This window comes from Eurytemora carolleeae, unplaced genomic scaffold (genome assembly GCF_000591075.1).
Source record: "Eurytemora carolleeae unplaced genomic scaffold, Eaff_2.0 scaffold26, whole genome shotgun sequence".
Classification (NCBI taxonomy): domain Eukaryota; kingdom Metazoa; phylum Arthropoda; class Copepoda; order Calanoida; family Temoridae; genus Eurytemora; species Eurytemora carolleeae.
Genome location: NW_019396043.1, coordinates 51988 through 70720, shown reverse-complemented (window position 1 = coordinate 70720; position 18733 = coordinate 51988). Strand labels below are relative to the sequence as shown.

At 33.5% G+C, this 18733-nt stretch overlaps 2 protein-coding genes across 3 annotated transcripts in view; one reads left to right on the top strand and one right to left on the bottom strand.

Annotated features, from left to right (window-relative positions):
- Window positions 1-337: 337 nt before the first annotated feature.
- LOC111701248 (solute carrier organic anion transporter family member 4A1) overlaps window positions 338-18733 on the bottom strand; it is a 34129-nt gene continuing 15733 nt past the window's right edge. For both annotated transcript variants that reach the window (XM_023472446.1, XM_023472454.1), the window contains exons 17-26: window positions 7172-7272; window positions 6445-6479; window positions 6068-6164; window positions 5505-5602; window positions 5132-5254; window positions 4800-4999; window positions 4374-4544; window positions 1675-1773; window positions 648-844; window positions 338-593 (exon numbers count right to left, since the gene is read on the bottom strand). In XM_023472446.1, the coding sequence (XP_023328214.1) occupies window positions 432-593; window positions 648-844; window positions 1675-1773; window positions 4374-4544; window positions 4800-4999; window positions 5132-5254; window positions 5505-5602; window positions 6068-6164; window positions 6445-6479; window positions 7172-7272 (1283 nt within the window). In that variant the 3' untranslated portion in view covers window positions 338-431. The remainder of the gene's footprint in view (window positions 594-647; window positions 845-1674; window positions 1774-4373; window positions 4545-4799; window positions 5000-5131; window positions 5255-5504; window positions 5603-6067; window positions 6165-6444; window positions 6480-7171; window positions 7273-18733) is intronic.
- LOC111701266 (uncharacterized protein DDB_G0271670) lies at window positions 10385-17158 on the top strand. Its single transcript, XM_023472464.1, has 7 exons — window positions 10385-10432; window positions 12226-12282; window positions 13469-13535; window positions 14005-14114; window positions 15056-16555; window positions 16682-16784; window positions 16868-17158. Exons 1-7 carry the CDS (start codon window positions 10424-10426, stop codon window positions 16876-16878), a joined length of 1857 nt encoding a protein of 618 aa, XP_023328232.1. The 5' UTR covers window positions 10385-10423; the 3' UTR covers window positions 16879-17158.

Below are 18733 nucleotides of genomic sequence, written 5' to 3'. Positions count from 1 at the left end.
TATTGTAATTATTTCATGAGCAGAGTTGTAATTTTCTTCACTGAGATCATAGTTTTTGAGGTTTTTAACATTTTTGATTGAGAATTGGATTGCCAAATTAGAACTTAAATCCGTTAGATCCGCGATAAATTCCTGGATTTGGATCTGCAAAAATATGTAAATCCAAGGGTAAAACTAACCAGACCTTTTTCTTTCAAAATACAAATCCAAAATATTTTACTAACGTGAGATTTTTCTAGAAATGGGTTTGAAGTTTACTTTTCGCGTAAAAAGAGAAAAAAATGTTTTCATTGGTTTCCAATCAAAATGATCTGAAATGGTTTACAACTATGATTAATTACTTTGAAGTATTTTTTATTTTTAACTATTTCCATAAACAAATTAATTTTCTGAAAAATAGAAAAATCTTTGGATGAGAACAATATGCGACTTTATTTTTTGGTGAAGACTTCTGTTGTGTCTGAAACAAATTTGGTAAAAAGATTTAATAAGTTTGTATCATGTCGTCTTTGCTCATCCCTCCACCGCTCCAAAGATTGACGTTGCTCCAACCTCCATTGCTCCATAAAATGCTGCTCCATTCTAACCTGTTCCTAAACATTTAAAAAATTCAATCATTTCTAAAAGCAATTTTTGTTTGAACCTACCCGCTCCCAGCTTATGTATCTAAGTTCGGATTCTTTTTGAAAAGTAAGAAATTTGTCCGCGAGGTTGGTCTGTAATCTCGCCAGGACCTCAGCTCCCTCCAGAGTTAAAGATGATCCAACCCGAGATCCCAGGACGGAATCAGACTCTGGAGAACTTCCGCCATAACTCGAACTCCGGTTAACCTTCTTGTCGGAACCTGGAAAAAATTAGGTCTTTTAGGTTATTTTTTGCTTAAATTTTTCAACTTTATATCATGCTGGCTTTGTTTGTGTTGTTTGATATATCATAAGATAATTTAAACACTTGGTAAGGCATTTTATCAATTTTCCCTTCCTACAAACTAAAACATTTTGTAGATTTTTAATTTTTTCAATTGTGGAATTACAACATTTTCAGAAGTTGAAATTTAGGCCATGGTGTATTTACGAATATAAATATTTTTATCGAAGACATAGCATAGGGACAGAATTAATTGATACTTCAAACTTTATTTATATAACTGTTTATTTGTACCCAATAATCGTCTAAACGGTTGAACCGATCAGGCCTAAATTTTGTTTGGGCCCCTCACATGACTCCAAGGAGGGTTTATGAAAGTTCAGAATCTAAAAAATTTGCCTCCGGAAAGTTGTCAAAGATAGAGCAACAATTTAAAGTTGAAATAGAAGATTGGCGCAAAGCGTTCTGAACGTTTAAAGAGGCAAAACTAACTTCTAGTGTTCCTTCATGACAAGATAACAATGCCGGATTCCCAAGGGTACCTTAAAAAGCTTTGTCTGAGTAATAATGTCGAAGATATTTTCGTTTTCCTAAATTTATAAGTGTTTAATTCTGATAATTTCCTATATTTTTTTCTGCAGTTAATGGAATCCGTACTCCGTAGTCACTTTTGTGGAGAAATCAAAAATTGTAAACATTGATATTCAATTCATACTTGATCAGAGAAAGTTTTTAAAGGTATCGTCGTGAATTGGACATCTATTATAATTACAATCCCTTTATTGCAGTTCCAAGTTTATAACTTACTTTGATCGTGCTGGCTGAATTTTCTTTTATTAGATCCGTCCTGGTTTATAACACTTGGTGATTTAATCCAAAGATTAGGTAACCTTGGACTCGTATTATCTTAACATTAATATTTATTAATTTGGTGATTATTGTTATTGCTATTGCTGTTGCTGTTTCTATTGCTATTGCTATTGTTATTGTTACTATGAACGAAAAATCCCTAAATCTTGAAAAGACGATATCTAGTGTTTTTATCTGTATTGTTATTAATCTATAGATGAACCCTTTAATCTAGAAAAGACGACATCTAGTGTTCTATCTGCATTGTTATTAATCTATGGATGGTTTGTTCATCGATATTTATCCGTGCCGCATGCTGTCGTCTTCACAGGAATAATAGAAACTCATGGTGACATGGAAACCACTCAACACGGAAATGCCTCAAAAAACAGAACCATAAAATTAACTTAATGTCGTCTTCTCTCAACTTAAAATTAAAAAGACTATATTCTAACGATTTTCACAGCCATGACCGCAGCGCTCGGCCTCCTAGCCTGTTCTAGCCGCAACGCACGGCCCCCTAGCCTGTCCTAGTCGCAGCGCTCGGACCCCTAGATCATAGCCGCAGCGCTGGCCCCCTCCGTAGCCTGCGGCGCAACCTAGCTTACCCTAAATTAATGGTAAAATAATTGTTAAAATATTTTTTTTTAATGAGAGAAGACGACATTAAATTAGTTTTATGAGTCCTTTTTTTGAGACATTTCCGTGTTGAGGCGTTTCCGTGTCACCAATTAAGCTCCAAAAAAATTGATCAAATGCAACAAACTCTTATTTTTTAATCCCTACTCCTTTGCCTTAGATCTGCCATGAGGGAGATCATTGCTTGATCCTGACTCCCAAGATTCACAAAACAAAAGTTCTGTCCTCACAGATCGGAACTTTTGTTTTGCAAATCTTGGGAGATCAAGCATTATTCTTCATCTTATAAATTCATTTAATCCTTCTTATAATATCCCGTAGTGTAGCCTATACTTTACAGGGATAATTTTAATTCTTCGGATCAAGCATTATTCTTCATCTTATGAATTCATTTAATCCTTCTTATAATATCCCGTAGTGTAGCCTATACTTTACAGGGATAATTTTAATTCTTCAGATCAAGCATTTAAAGTACCTACATTGGATATCAAGATAAAACGTCTAAAACTAATGATACTCTACACAAAATTACAGACAATTACAGACCTCTTGTTCACGAGATAGAAGGATTGGAAAATCAGAGGTTTAGTATGTTTAGTTCCTTCGGAAATATTGAGAAATTTGTATCTAGTTTCAAATTCATTGTCGATTTATCAACAATATCAACCATCGAGGACAATTTAGAAGTCGTCTTTATTCCTTTTTAGACACCTTGTTTAATGAGTATGTATTGTGCTGATATTTATGTTCAGATTAAACAAAAAGAAGAATAACTGTGAATACGAAAAGTTTCATCTAAATCTTTATATTTAATTTCCTATGCCTTGAAAAGTGTATAAATATGAATTTACATGAAGAATTTTTCAAAACTCTTTGAGATTAATTTTCAACATCTAAAAGAAGAAAAAACTTTTAATATGAAATGAATTACTAGCTGAAGCGCCCGTCGTTATCCGTGGAATTTTGAAAATTCAGGTTTTTTGAAGAAAAAATCTAGGTTTGAAAAAAATAAATTTCGATTTAAATAAAAAAAGGGCGAATCTTTCTTAGCCTTTGTCACCCCCCCCAGGCTACTCATGAGTTTATTCAAAATATGTCAAGCCGTTTGGCCGGCTTTAGGGAACATATATAAGAATGTCTTGTTTTATTTTAGATATATACATATATCAACTTCAAATGTTTACAAAAATAAATTTCTCCCTAATTCCATCAATTTTATGGTTTGAAAACATGCTTACTGCACAAACCCAAAAATAAACACGACTGAACCCATGTTTGAAAACTTAAATAAGTTGCAACCGGTTAACCTTTTAAAAATCAAAAAGATGACTTTTTAAAACCCTGGAAAATGTTTTAAATTGATTGTTACTGTTTGTTTGTCCGATCATAACTTGTGAACCCTTTGACCGATTTGTCTCAAATTTTGATTAAAGTACTTGGTAGACCCTTGAGAATGTTCTTACCAAGCTAGCTTGGTTTTAAAAATATAAATTAGTTGGGTTGGCTTTAATAGAGAAAGTTCGGTTTGCAGGCAAAGCTGGGTTCCCAAGCTACAGGGTGTCCCAATAAATATGGGAATTCAGTGACGAATTCGATATCGTCTTTTAAAATAATTCTTTGATTTAGTGATACCTACTGAGAAAGCTGTAATCTGTAAGAGTTTCGTCTGCTACGTTTTGTTTGATTATGTTTTGACTGCATACGAATTGTACTTAGTAAAACAAGAAAATTACAGTATACAAACAGAGTAAGCTTGACCGTCTTCACTGTTCATCTTGCGGAGACATTATAGACACATCTTTACAGTCTTTTGCCCTTTTCATAAAATAAACTCTAGCAGACATAATAATATTATGGCTTTTGAAATTAGGTATTACAATACTAATTCAAAACACAAATTCGTCACTGAATTCCTATATTTTTTGGGACACCCTGTAGTAAACCAGACTACTCTTTTTAATTATTTTTAGAATAAAAAGTTTTTTTTTTTTTAAACTGCCAAAAAATGGTTTCCATACCTGATTCTGTAAAACCTTCTCCGGTAGAACCCTGAGATGTATCTAATCGACCAGGTTCAAGTTTAGGATGAAGAGCTAGACGATCAGGTTCAGGTTGGAGCGGAGAAGAACTGGAATTATCTGGATCTCCGATCTCTGGCGGATAATCAACAACCAGAGGCTCAATAAATTCTGGAAAAATCACAGTTAAAAAATTCACTAAATTTTAACTGGAAAATTATTTAAAATGACCATTTTACAACTTTTTTAGTTCAAAAATTGTTTTACAAGCAATTGTGCACAATGCACATGCAACAATGACAAACTAAATGAGAATCGAAATAAGTCACGATCATGATGACGACATTTAAATTTAAAATTAAAATTTAAACTTGAAAAAAGTTAAATAAATTGCTCGATGAATTAAATCAAGATTGTAATTAATACCTTCATCATTTTCCGACTCTTCAATCTCTCTCTTCATCCTTGTGTCAATATCAGGAACAGACTGAATCCGTTCAGGAATATTTACTATATGGGGCATCTGAAGATTTGGCGGCATTATTGTTGGGTCTAGGGGTCCATATTGAGGAATTGGTAGACCCCTCTTGATGGCTGCCAACGATTCTAAGAATCTTTTTAATCCTCTGAAAATAAAATAGTTTTAACTTCCAGAAAGACTTCTATTTTGTAAATCCGCAATTTATTTTTTCAGTAAAATCCGCAATATTTTATGTCAACAATATCCGCCATTTTGAAATTCACCAATAAGTTTTTACCTGAGGTGTTTTACACAAAATGGAGAGACTCCGTTGTTCTGACAATCATGCATCAGATCCTTGAGCTCGGCCTCGTCCTCTAGATCGATCTCGTCCAACCTCGGGACCCGGTCCTTCACATTCCTAACCAGAAAACATGGAAATAATGACATTTTTTAAATTTTGCGTCCCACTGAGTAAGACAGTTAAGAGACCACTTAAATATCGTCTTTTATCTCTGACAAAAAAAAACAATTATTAAAGCTTTCCATCATCTATCTGTATTTATAAAGTTGTTATCTCTTTTTTGTACATTTCCCTTATTAGCTAACAAAGTTCAAAAAAGATTTTCATGTTCAGTGGAACACCACACCATATATGTTTTAAAATTTACCTCCATTGAGATTTGAGATTTTTTAGTTTAATTTTGCATTGGTCCCAGGATTTCTCACTTCCCTCCAGGTACATCTTCTGACTGACATAGCAGAATACCTGCATATAAGTTTTAACATTAGAATAAAAAATGATAAATTTTGCATTAAGAAATTAAGTAAAATTTATGCATTTTGTAATATTTTATTTCATACACTCGTATACAAATTTGGGAAAGTACATGTAAACCACGAAGGATGAGATTTCGAAGACGACTGTACGGAATACTGTGTGTTCGTTTATATTAAATATTCATACCTCTCTGCAACTATAAACTTGTTCTTTCTTTGACATCTCATTAAATAAACAATTACAATTCTATATTTAAGACAGACATTTAATTCAACCTTAAAAAATAGTCATTTTTATAAGTTTTAGGTCGTCTTTACAGTCTCTTCTTTTGTTGGAAATTAAAGTGCATAGATAAAAATTCTCTTTGTTAGCAACCCTGTATTTTTAAAATTTTTGTCAATTATTAAGTTTTGCTTTATGAAAAAAGTAGCTAAAAATAACTAATGCTCTTACCCTCTTGTTCTTTTGTTCCTTAAGGTCCCTGAGAACTGGTTCCTCGATCAGTATCTCCAGGAACCTGGAGATCTCACCATCCGTCCAGTTCGGGTTCCTGGTTCCATAACATGGGGTTATTTTAATCAAAGAATGGTTCTGTCAAAATAAGAATCAGAAAACTCATTATACAGTGATGTAGTTATTAAGTGCAAATAATTTCTATTATTAATGATTTTGAAAAGAAAGAACAAACAATTGTGTAGAGTTGCAGAGGGGGGATGGGAACGGGCATAGCGTATGCAAATATAGTAATTAAATTCTGCACAGTTGTATCTGAAGTCCCCTGCATGTAAAATTCCAAATTAAGAAGATTTTAGATTAAAAATAAATAATACCTGGTTCGTTTATCTGTGTGATTGACTGCCTGACCCTGAAAAAAATGGATGAAAAAATTAAATAAAATTGTATTTTTTCCTAAATTATTAAATGGAGTGTAATGCAATTTCAGTGACCCTCCATGCAAAGATGGCAATTTTGATTTGTTGTTTCCCCTATTAGACTTGCGCATTTTTTGCTTTAAAGTAACAAAGAAGAAATTCAAAGAAATGAACACTTTTCAAGGTTGACTATGTTATCTTTCACATTTTTGATCAGATTAATGTTTCAAGGGTACCGTTGTAAATGGGGCAGGGCTATCTTAAACTTTCCATTATTTTAAGAATGAACGACTTTTTAACCGTTTTAAACAAACGTTAAATATGAATGAAAAAATATAAATTTAGGTTTTTTCTATACGTATAATCTCATTGGGTATATTTGACAAAAAAGTAAGGTTAACAATAAAAGACTTTTGTCTCTCGATGTTTTCAATGACCCTATACCCCTGGCCTCCCCTTTAGAAAGTCAGTTTAAAGAATGAATAATTTGAATTCATTTTTAATGGGCAAATGTATAAGTTCAACACCTTTTTGTTTAGAAATTGTGCTTATAATCAACAAAACTGCTTAAAATAATTTTATTTAGAGTCATGAAGTTTTCAGAAATGAAAGGCTTCAATTGAGAAAAATGGAAAATCGTGTATAAGCATTTTAGAGATAAGAATATGATTACTATTGTTTATACCTGGTACAGTAAAGACGACATATCATGCCATCCCATAGCCTTCCCTTCCATATCCTTGGTCATGTTTCCAACCCGCCTTTTCCAGGGAACCCGAGGGAGATCTAATATCAGATACTTTTCTCAGTTAATTGAAATTATTCTGAAATAATAACACATTTTTATATGAGCAAATAAAGTTGATACGTTAATAATAAACAAGGTTATAATGCAGGGAAAGTTATTTTAGAGGTGAAGGTGTACAGATCTTTTGTACTGCAGTGTACTGTCTCTGGGCGGTAATGTAAATACAAGACGGATTTCATAACCTGACATGGGATCCATCTTTCACATAAAAAATCAATGAAATATTCTGGTCATAGGAAACTATTATGTGAATTATCAACATTCAATGCTTTTATCCTCCTCGGATACTAAACGAACACTGAGGCATCTATTCTTGTTTACATCTTCCGCCCAGAGAGAACTGGTTTAAATATGTACGCAGAATATACGCATGACTCCAATTAACTTTCCTTGCATTATAACCATGTTAATGACTCTCTAAATAATAAATTTATTGTGTGGCATGGTCTATTCACAACGGATCCTTAAATGATGTGTCTGGTCAAGAATAAATGAGATATTAATCTTTTTCTTTTTGAATTTGATTTTTTTCAATTGTGTCACTTCTCTTGATAAAAATGAGAATCAAGAATTTAAACAAAAACTAAAATTATAAACAAAGATCATATTTTTTCTGAGGCCGTCCCTTCCATAAACTATAATGGTCGACAACTTGACGTGTACTATATTGGTCGTCGAATGTACGGCGAAATATCTATCTATCAGATAAGAATTTAGCATGAGACATCTAGCGGCCAACATATCGTCCTCCAAAGTACGTGAAATACACGACCACGTTCTATATGGAGAGAATGGGCTCTGAATATGGCATATTGATAATCGGAAGGCCCAACTTGTGGAAATGTGTGTTAACTAATTATTTTTTATTTACAATAAAACTACAGGGTTACCCACAAAGGAAACAATAATTTACAGTTTCGACATGAGAGAGAGGGGGTGGGGAGTAGCCTAGGCATGAATTAATTTACCTCGGTCCATTTTATCTTTACATTTTATTATTTAACTCCGGACTGCGACAAAGGTATGAATACTGGGTTCAATTTCATGTGTCGGTTCATGAGACCAGTTTCGGTTGCGTTTGTTTACAAACAACAGCCAATATACAATTGTACAGCCACCGAAAATGAGTTCATTGTATATTACGGAATTTGATGTATTCTGAATTCAAATTCTCTTATGGCCTTACCTTCTTACCTTGCTGTGAGCCAAGGACAGAAGGAATAAGACCAAATAAATTCCGTACAGTCGTCTCTGAAGACTTTTTTTTGTGGCTCACCCTAGTTTACGGTATTGATAACAACTAACAGGTATATAGAAACAAGCTCTTTCCTATAATTCACCCTTTTATTGAGTTTAAATAGTTTTCAGTCTATGGAGTATGAAATGGAAGGGAGATATAACTGACGCGGTTCGCCCTACCATATGATTACACATGCTTTGCAGACTGGTACTCTATTTGTATAAGAAATATTCAGAAAAGGTTATTATATACGCGGTAATTGTACATCAGAGAAATATTTCTTATACATGGAGTACCCGTCTGCAAAGCTGTATAATCATTTGGTAGGGCGAACCGCGTCAGTTATTTCTCCGTTCTATTCCTTACTCCCTGCTTCAGTCTTATGACTTATCCAAGAATAAAATCCCCGAATGGTTTACTCTGGTTTAAAATGGTCTGGTTAAGAAAATCCTGGTTTCAAGTACTCTGGTTTGATATATCTGGTTTTGATTACTATGGTTTAGATATATCTGGTTTTGATTACTATGGTTTAGATATATCTGGTTTTGATTACTATGGTTTAGATATATCTGGTTTTGATTACTATGGTTTAGATAACTCTGGTTTTGATTACTATGGTTTAAATACCTCTGGTTTTGATTACTATGGTTTAGATACCTCTGGTTTTGATTACTATGGTTTAGATAACTCTGGGTTTGATTACTATGGTTTAGATATATCTGGTTTTGATTACATGGTTTAGATAACTCTGGTTTTGATTACTATGGTTTAGATACCTCTAGTTTTGATTACTATGGTTTAGATACCTCTGGTTTTGATTACTATGGTTTAGATACCTCTGGTTTTGATTATAATGGTTTAGATACCGCTGGTTTTGATTACTATGGTTTAGATACCTCTGGTTTTGATTACTATGGGTTAGATAACTCTGGTTTTGATTACTATGGTTTAGATAACTCTAGTTTTGATTACCATGATTGAAATAACTCTAGATTAGATAACTCCATAGTTTAGAAAACTCTGATAAGGATTATATTGATGCTTGTAAGAAGGTTGAGAGCGGAGGACTGAAACCTAGTGTAGAGCAGTATAGAGGGGGAGGATTGAGAGCCTATATCCCGACTATCCTAGCTCAGTCCGGATTAACTAAATCTCCCCTTCATCCACTGCTTACAGAATTCATCCTATCGTGCATTGAAGGAATTTCTAATTCTCAAAAGAAAACCTATTGTTTTACAGTTTGTAATGGTTCATAGAAATATTTTGAAATTAGGGGGTTTTAGTACGTCCCCCCGATCCCCTGAGGATTGAGGAATGGAAGCTCTCCGGCCCGGTACAAATCCTAATCTCATCTAATTCAAATACACTAACACACACACACACAAATACTAATCCTTCTCTTCCTCTGCTCTCTCTCCATACTTTGAAAAAATCAAAGGTCTACGACATCAGATTGCAAAGATATAAGAATTGTACAGCTAAAATTTAAGACAAGTAATTAGTTGAAGAAATTGTTTTGAATTTTATAAAAAAAACTGAATATAGGTAGATAACACTTGTGAAATAAAGAAAAAGTACATTTATAGCTTAAAAATTGAAGACAGCCGTTTAATTCGAATTTTTTACTTTAACCTTCTATGGTCAAGGATTCAACTTCCCTTCAGGGATAAGCATTTTTTTTTTTGGGGGGGGGTGGAGGGGTTAAAAATCTTAATATTTTTAAAAAAAAATAAAATTTTGATTAAAATCGAAAGAAATTTTTTTAAAAATATTTTTGTTTGCAAATTAACCAATATTTTCCCCCTTTATACCAGCACCTCGTAACCCCTAGTTTATATAAAGTTAATAAGGGGAAGCAAATATGTTGCTGTTCGCCAGAAACCTTCACCATGGTTCAGGAAAATTATTATTTCTTTAAATATTTAATATTTGATTTTTTAAATAAGTATTTTTTATCACTCTTCATAAATCTATATAATAAAACAACACATTCGTATATATATATGTTGCGTATAGCCGGCCAAACGGCTGGACCGATTAGGATGGAATTTTTTGTGTACACTCGTGGGTGGCCGGGGAGTGTTATAGGCCAAAAAAAAATCGAATTTTTTTTCAATATTTTTTTATTTTTTTAAAATTCTTTTATTTTTAAAATTTTTTGTTTTCAAGGGCAACGCCGGGACCTTCAGCCAGTGTTTTATATTATGCTTTTAAACAAATGTCAGATTTTTTCTAGAAATTGAATTATTCGAATTAATCATACATGGGGCGAAAATATGCCATTTTTCTCAAACTATGAAGTTGTTTTCCATAGATTGTAATTTAAACTATTCATGGGAAACCGACATTTATTTCTTATCTCAATAAACCATTATATAAATTAAAACTTTAAAATATTAAGATCTTGTTGTAAAAAAACAAAAAAAGAAAAAATTCCACATTAGAAAAAATGAATCTTTAAATATTCTTTAGTTTCATTGTACGGCGAAAATTGTTTAAAGAGAGTGTTCACGAAAAAATGAGAGGTAGTACAGGCATACATGCGAAAAATAAGCGCTTGTGATCGCTACTAATCTTACTATCTGTTGCGTCTAAGAGGAGAAAATTGTTAAGAACAACTTATGCTGAATAACGTAGCATCCACTCAAAAATTGAGAAAGTTGCAATCCACAACTCGGATTGAAAATATCAATTTAATTTCAAACAAATCATTTAGATATTACAACCTACAGTACAAATCATTTATATATTACAATTCCTATAGTCATCGTTTATTTTTCGCCATATTGTATATATAGTTCTATTTTCATAATATTTTTTGCTTTTTTATATACAATGCACTTAAAACAGCGATTTTTTCCCACTAGGTGTCTCTGCCACGAGGAATCATTAAGAGTATCGAGAGCAGAGACACCTGGTGGGCAAACTAATCGGCGTTTTAAGTTCATTGTACATAAAACAAAAACAAAATATTTTGAAATATCAACTATTTGCAAATGCATCGAAAAATAATTTATGACTAAAGGTTTTAATATCTAAATGATTTGTTTGATAATAAATTGATTTTTTACGATCCCAGTTGTGGATTGCAATTTTCTCAATTTGGGCTGGATTACGTTATTCGGTACATGTCGTTTTTAACAATTTTCTCCTTATAGACGAAACAGATAGAAGTAAGATTAGTAGCGATCAAAAGCGCTTATTCTTTGCAGTATGCCTGTACCCCTTTCATTTTTCTCGAACACTCCCTTTAATGGGATTGTTAAGCGTAATTCAGACCCTCCATTCAAAGATGGTAATGCCCGATTTACAACAGCTTTGTCTGAATTAGATATTGATATTTTTGTTTCCTTAAATTATTGATTTTCATTTGCGGGTTTTCTGCGAAAGTGACTTGCGCATTTTTTGTTTATAAGAAGCAATGGAGAAACTCACAGATTAAACACTTTTCGAGTTTTGAACAACGACGGTATCTTCCACATTTTGATCAGATTAAGGTTTCAAAGGTACCGTTGCAAATCTTTGCATAAAAGGGTTCATTGAAATTAACGCTTACCAGTCCCTTTAAACAGATGAAATCTGATGAAAATCATATTTTAAGTGAGGTTATTGTTTAAACGAACTACATACATACACTGTCCCAAATATGTACTTGTTCTAAAAATTTGGAAATAATTTTTAACAATCACAGTTTCGGGATGGGAGAAATTGGATCCCTTTATTACTATTAAGTTTCTTCTTAGTTCAGGTTAGTTTCATCTTGGTTAGTTTCAACTTGGTTTAGGTAAGTTTCATCTAGGTTTAGGTGAGTTTCATCTTGGTTAGTTTCATCTTGGTTTAGGTTAGTTTCATCTTGGTTCAGGTTAGTTTCATTTTGGTTTAGGTTAGTTTCATCTTGGTTCAGGTTAGTTTCATCTTAGTTCAGGTTAGTTTCATCTTGGTTAGTTTTATCTTGGTTCAGGTTAGTTTCATATTGGTTTAGTTGAGTTTCATCTTGGTTCAGATTAGTTTCATCTTGGTTAGTTCCATCTTGGTTTAGGTTAGTTTCATCTTGATTAGATTCATCTTGGTTCAGGTTAGTTTCATCTTGGTTTTGGTTAGTTTCATCTTGATTAGATTCATCTTGGTTCAGGTTAGTTTCATCTTGGTTTAGGTTAGTTTTATGTTGGTTTAGGTGAGTTTTATCTTGGTTTAAGTTAGTTTCATCTTGGTTTAGGTTAGTTTTATCTTGGTTTAGGTTAGTTTCATCTTGGTTTAGGTTAGTTTCATCTTGGTTTAGGTTTGTTTCATCTTGGTTTAGATTAGTTTCATCTTGGTTCAGGTTAGTTTCATCTTGGTTTAGGTTAGTTTCATCTTGGTTTAGGTTAGTTTCATCTTGGTTTAGGTTAGTTTCATCTTGGTTTAGATTAGTTTCATCTTGGTTCAGGTTAGTTTCATCTTGGTTTAGGTTAGTTTTATCTTGGTTTAGGTTAGTTTCATCTTGGTTTAGATTAGTTTCATCCTGGTTTAGGTTAGTTTCATCTTGGTTTAGGTTAGTTTCATCTTGGTTTAGGTTGGTTTCATCTTGGTTTAGGTTAGTTTCATCTTGGTTTAGATTAGTTTCATCCTGGTTTAGGTTAGTTTCATCTTTGTTTAGGTTAGTTTCATCTTGGTTTGGGTTAGTTTCATCTTGGTTTAGGTTAGCTTCTACTTGGTTTAGGTTAGTTTCATCTTGGTTTAGGTGAGTTTCGTCTTGGTTTATAATAGTTTCATTTTGGTTTAGGTGAGTTTCATTTTGGTTTAGGTTAGTTTCATCTTGGTTTAGGTTAGTTTCATCTTGGTTTAGGTGAGTTTCATCTTGGTTTAGGTTAGTTTCATCTTGGTTTTAGGTAATTTGTTTTGATTTAGTTTAGTTAATTTTCTAAATCGCTAATTCAATTTCTATTCTTAATCAGGTTGATGTTCAATCCCTTTATTTACGTTCCACAGATTCTTTAATTACCTTGGATTCCTGGCCGATAGGTAGGTTTATAGATAGGTAGGTTTATAGACAGGTAGGTTTATACGATAGGTAGGTTTTATAGATAGGTAGGTTTGTATATAGGTAGGTTTATAGATAGGTAGGTTTATACGATAGGTAGGTTTATACGATAGGTAGGTTTATAGTTTATACGATAGGTAGGTTTATACGATGTAAAGTGTTATTAAAGATAGAGAAAACAAGGTTTAGTGACTAAACTAAACTAAACTATTTTTTGATATATTCTTGTTTCCTTGCAGATTGCAGAATTATCTGTGTATAACTTTGCAGTAAAATATTTTACTAGCAGATGATTATTTATAACAATACAAAATAATTGTCATCAATCTATTTAATACAAAACATTAAAACCTGAAAAGTCAACATTGAATCTAAATAAAACTATTTTACTCTATATTTATTTTGTCTATCATAACATGATTTGGGACCACTTTTTTCACCCTTGTTTAGTTGAAGGTGACCTCCTGTATGTCTGCTCGGCTAACTTGACGTACAGTGTTCCTGATACTGTACAGGACGCTGACCTTTCATGTACAGAGTACACTTCGTCAGCTGTAACGGTAATAAGACCAACCACCAAAAAGTCACAGCAAAATATTTTCGTATAAAAAGCTTGAATTAAGGATAGTGTCCGCTAGTTTTATAAATAAATAATTACACAAATGAGGATATAATCAATAAATGTAAAACTAGAATAAATTAACTGGTCTAACCCAGGATTGAAATGGTAAGTGCCTGTAAGACCTTTATTCAGGAATAAAAGAGTATAAACTCCACATGATATGTATTTGGGAATACATTTTTGAGAAATTTGTCCACATTTTTACTGAGTATTTTCTACTGTTTCATGCCTTAGAATTTTCGATTTCAAAGAGAGAGTTACTTGCATTAAACACAGCAAATTAACAAAAAAAAAAAAATTTTAACTGTTTTTTTTTTAACATCATCATGCACCCGGACTTCATGTTTATTGGTTAAAAAAATGCCAAGATTACATTTTAATTTTATATTTGATGCAAAAATTTTGATTGAAAATAATAATAAATTCTTCATAATAATTAAACATAAATACACTTGAATAGAATTGATTTGATCTTTTTTATATTTAGCCACAGATTACGTAGACATAGATGCACTGTTGACTCGTATCAGGTGTCGATACATGTCATGTGAAAGTGCTCAATGCTGCAATGTTCATGTAAAAATGCAGAATGGGCTTAAATAAAGTACATTTCCATAATTAATTATAGACACACTCCCTAACTAGAACCACTGTGGAGAGTAGTTGTGCACAACATTTACAGTAAACCCAAATATACACATTGATTGATTGATTGATTCGCTCAAGATGTGCAGTTAAATGCAGCTGTATGCTAATTAAATCCTGTCTGTTGTATCTTTTTTACCTGATCTGTGGACTTAGTCAATCAATAGATATTGTCTTGAATTTTCTATAAAAAAAAATCTTAACCTTAACCATAAATTTTAATTATGTTTTCAGAGTTTTGACAGCTTCACACATAGCCAAAGTTTCGTTCATACCACTGGAGATGATCTTTATAACTGTCAGACAACCCTGACCTACACTCCTACTGACACTGTGACTGACGCTGAGCTCAATTGTCTTGGACCTTACACAGACGCTGCAAAGTGCTTTTCTTCCTCTAGCTCAAGCTCAAGCAGTTCATCAAGTTCTTCTTCTTCTTCTTTCAGCTCTTCATCAAGCTCAAGCTCAAGTTCAAGTTCCTCGTCAAGTTCTTCCTCATGTTCTAGCTTCTCCTCAAGTTCAAGTTCTAGCTCATCATTAAGTTCAAGTTCTTCCTCAAGTTCAAGCCTTTCCTCATGTTCATGCTCCTATTTAAGTTCAAGCTCAAGCTCAATTTCAAGTTTTTCATACAGTTCATCTTCATCTTCAAGTGAATTGGATTGCCTCTGTGAAACATCAAGCTCTTCAAGTAGCAGCTCCTCCGGCTCTTCAAGTAGCAGCTCCTCCAGCTCTTCAAGTAGCAGCTCTTCCAGCTCTTCAAATAGCAGTTCCTCCAGCTCTTCAAGTAGTAGCTCCTCCAGCTCTTTAAGTAGCAGCTCATCCAGCTCTTTAAGTAGCAGCTTATCCAGCTCTTCAAGTAGTAGCTCCTCAAGCTCTTCATGTAGCAGCACTTTAAGCAGTTGTTCTTCCAGCTCTTCAAGTAGTAGCTCATCAAGCTCTTCAAGCAGTAGCTCCTCCAGCTCCTCCAGCTCTTCGATCAGCAGCTCTTCCAGCTCTTTAAGTAGTGGCTCATCTAGCTCTTCAAGTAGCAGTTCCTCCAGCTCTTCAAGTAGTGAGCTTGATTGTTTATGTGAAACAAGCTCTAGTTCCAGTTCCAGTCAGAGTTTTGGATCCTGTTCTAGTTCTAGCTCCAGTTCCAGCTCTAGTTCCAGTTCTAGCTCTAGCTCCTGTTCCAGCTCTAGCTCCAGATCTAGCTCTAGTTCTAGTTCCAGTTGTAGCTCTAGCTCCAGTTCCAATCCTAGCTCCCGTTCAAGCTCTAGCTACAGCAGTTCCAGTTCCAGTTCTAGCTCTAGTTCCAGCTCTAGATCAAGTTCCAGCTCTAGATCAAGTTCCAGCTCCAGCTCCAGCTCCAGCTCCAGCTCCAGCTCTACCACAACAACAACCACAACTACCACATCAACAACCACAATCACAACAACAACAACCACAACAACAACAACTACTACAACAACATCAACAACAACTACAGCATGTGATGGATGCAACTGTCCCCAAGAAATTTTCATAGACCCAAATGACTCTGCCTACCCGTTTAGTACTTTTGTCACCTCTCCAGACTATCCTAACAAGTACCCTGCTGATCAAGATTGTACCTGGACAATAAGGGCCACTTCCGGTAAAATCAATGTCGTCTTTGATTCCTTCAATATTCAATGGAACTCATCCTGTGCAAATGATTATCTCAAGATAAGACCTGTTCAAAAGTACAGATCTGCAACACTTTGTGGAGCTAAAGTGAGTAATTTACTTTAAATTAACATTATTCTTAACCCTCCTCATTTTTATCTCCAAAATCTTTTACTGTGCATGTCTAATGATATTTTATTTACTAAAGTTTTAATCATAATAATAAATCCATAGGTTCCATCTGGTTTCAATTTAATCTCGAAAGCAGATACTCTTGTTCTCCAGTTCAGTTCTGATTCTGCAACCCAGAAATCCGGATTCAGAGCATTCATAACAGGTAGGATACATCACTAAGTTTATACACTTGAAAGAAGTCTTGAATAACCATATTTAATCAATTAATCGATGATTTACTTTTAGCTATTGGATAAATCTTGCAAAACTGTTGCCAGGAAAAAGGATGGAAAGAAGAATAAGATTATTGTACCTGAAAATATTTATTGTTGTTGAATCCTATTTATTTTGTTTATGTAATAATTGTATTTAGTTGTTGATTCACAAGTTAATTGATATGAGAATATTTAGATTTAAGGGCTAATATATAGTGTTCAATTTGAAGTAATTGCAAGGAAACTATTTTAAACGTAAAATCTGTCCAGCAATTACTGAAATTTAGAATTTAACTACTAAAATAGATTTAACTATATCTGACTCTGAGTTTTTTGTTATATTTTTATTTGCATAGATTTCAAAATATACAGATACAAATTTGTACTGGTCATTTTTTAAGATGTGGTTAGCATTAATTTCATTGTTACTTTCTTTGATTTAATATTTTTCCTTTTTTGATTTCCCCTTATTTCAAAAGTGTTGGTAACTGTTCCTGGAACTTTTACTAAAATTATATAAAAGCCAGTTTATGAATTATAAGGATTAAATTCTAACAAAATTTAGATCAATAGATAATTTCTATATGGTTATCAAATTTAGAATGAAAATATCGACCATTAGTTTATTGTTAATAATTTCTTTGAAAATGTGTTGAGTAGTTTGTGATTCCTTCAGGTTTCTCATAGTAGTTTGTGATTCCTTCAGGTTTCTCAGAGTAGTTTGTGATTCCTTCAGGTTTCTCAGAGTAGTTTGTGATTCCTTCAGGTTTCTCATAGTAGTTTGTGATTCCTTCAGGTTTCTTGGAGTAGTTTGTGATTCTTTCAGGTTTCTCATAGTAGTTTGTGATTCTTTCAGGTTTCTCATAGTAGTTTGTGATTCTTTCAGGTTTCTCAAAGTAGTTTGTGATTCCTTCAGCTTTCTTGGAGTGGTTTGTGATTCCTTCAGGTTTCTCAGAGTAGTTTGTGATTCCTTCAGGTTTCTTGGAGTAGTTTGTGATTCCTTCAGGTTTCTCAAAGTATTTTGTGATTCCTTCAGGTTTCTCTGAGTAGCTTGTGATTCCTTCAGGTTTCTCAGAGTAGTTTGTGATTCCTTCAGGTTTCTCGGAGTAGTTTGTGATTCCTTCAGGTTTCTTGGAGTAGTTTGTGATTCCTTCAGGTTTCTCGGAGTAGTTTGTGATTCCCTCAGGTTTCTCGGAGTAGTTTGTGATTCCTTCAGGTTTCTTGGAGTAGTTTGTGATTCCTTCAGGTTTCTCGGAGTAGTTTGTGATTCCCTCAGGTTTCTCGGAGTAGTTTGTGATTCCTTCAGGTTTCTTGGAGTAGTTTGTGGTTCTTTCAGGTTTCTCAGAGTAGTTTGGGATTCCTTCAGGTTTCTTGGAGTAGTTTGTGATTCCTTCAGGCTTCTCAAAGTAGTTTGTGATTCTTTCAGGTTTCTCAAAGTAGTTTGTGATTCTTTCAGGTTTCTCATAGTAGTTTGTGATTCCTTCAGGTTTCTCGGAGTAGTTTGTGATTCCTTCAGGTTTCTCAAAGCCTGCCATTGAACTGCTTACTTGAGAAGGCCTTTTACTGCAGACTTTAGTCATATCATGAAAACTACTTTGAAAGTGGAAACTTGATCAAGGGAAGAGATTACTTCTACTGCATCAACTTTTGGGGATATTCTTTAAATCTTTCTTTACAGTGTTCACTTGGGCATGTCTCTGTAATGTTAACTGTTCATATTTCCGAAACTGTCTTTGAAGTATAAACCAGAGACTGAGTTTGAGAATCTGCCTTTGAGATGTAACCTAATATGATTAATGTATAATTTCACTAAGACCTAAGAGTCATTACTTTTCGCCAAAATTTTAGGTTTGTTTTTGTTTGGGCTGCAGCACTGCCGATTTTTCTTGAATTGTTT

Coding starts and splice junctions, on each gene's coding strand:
- LOC111701266 (XM_023472464.1), top strand. Junction 13,536..14,004: donor CTTGGATTCCTGGCCGATAG/GTAGGTTTATAG, acceptor ACCCTTGTTTAG/TTGAAGGTGACCTCCTGTAT. Junction 16,556..16,681: donor CAACACTTTGTGGAGCTAAA/GTGAGTAATTTA, acceptor ATAAATCCATAG/GTTCCATCTGGTTTCAATTT.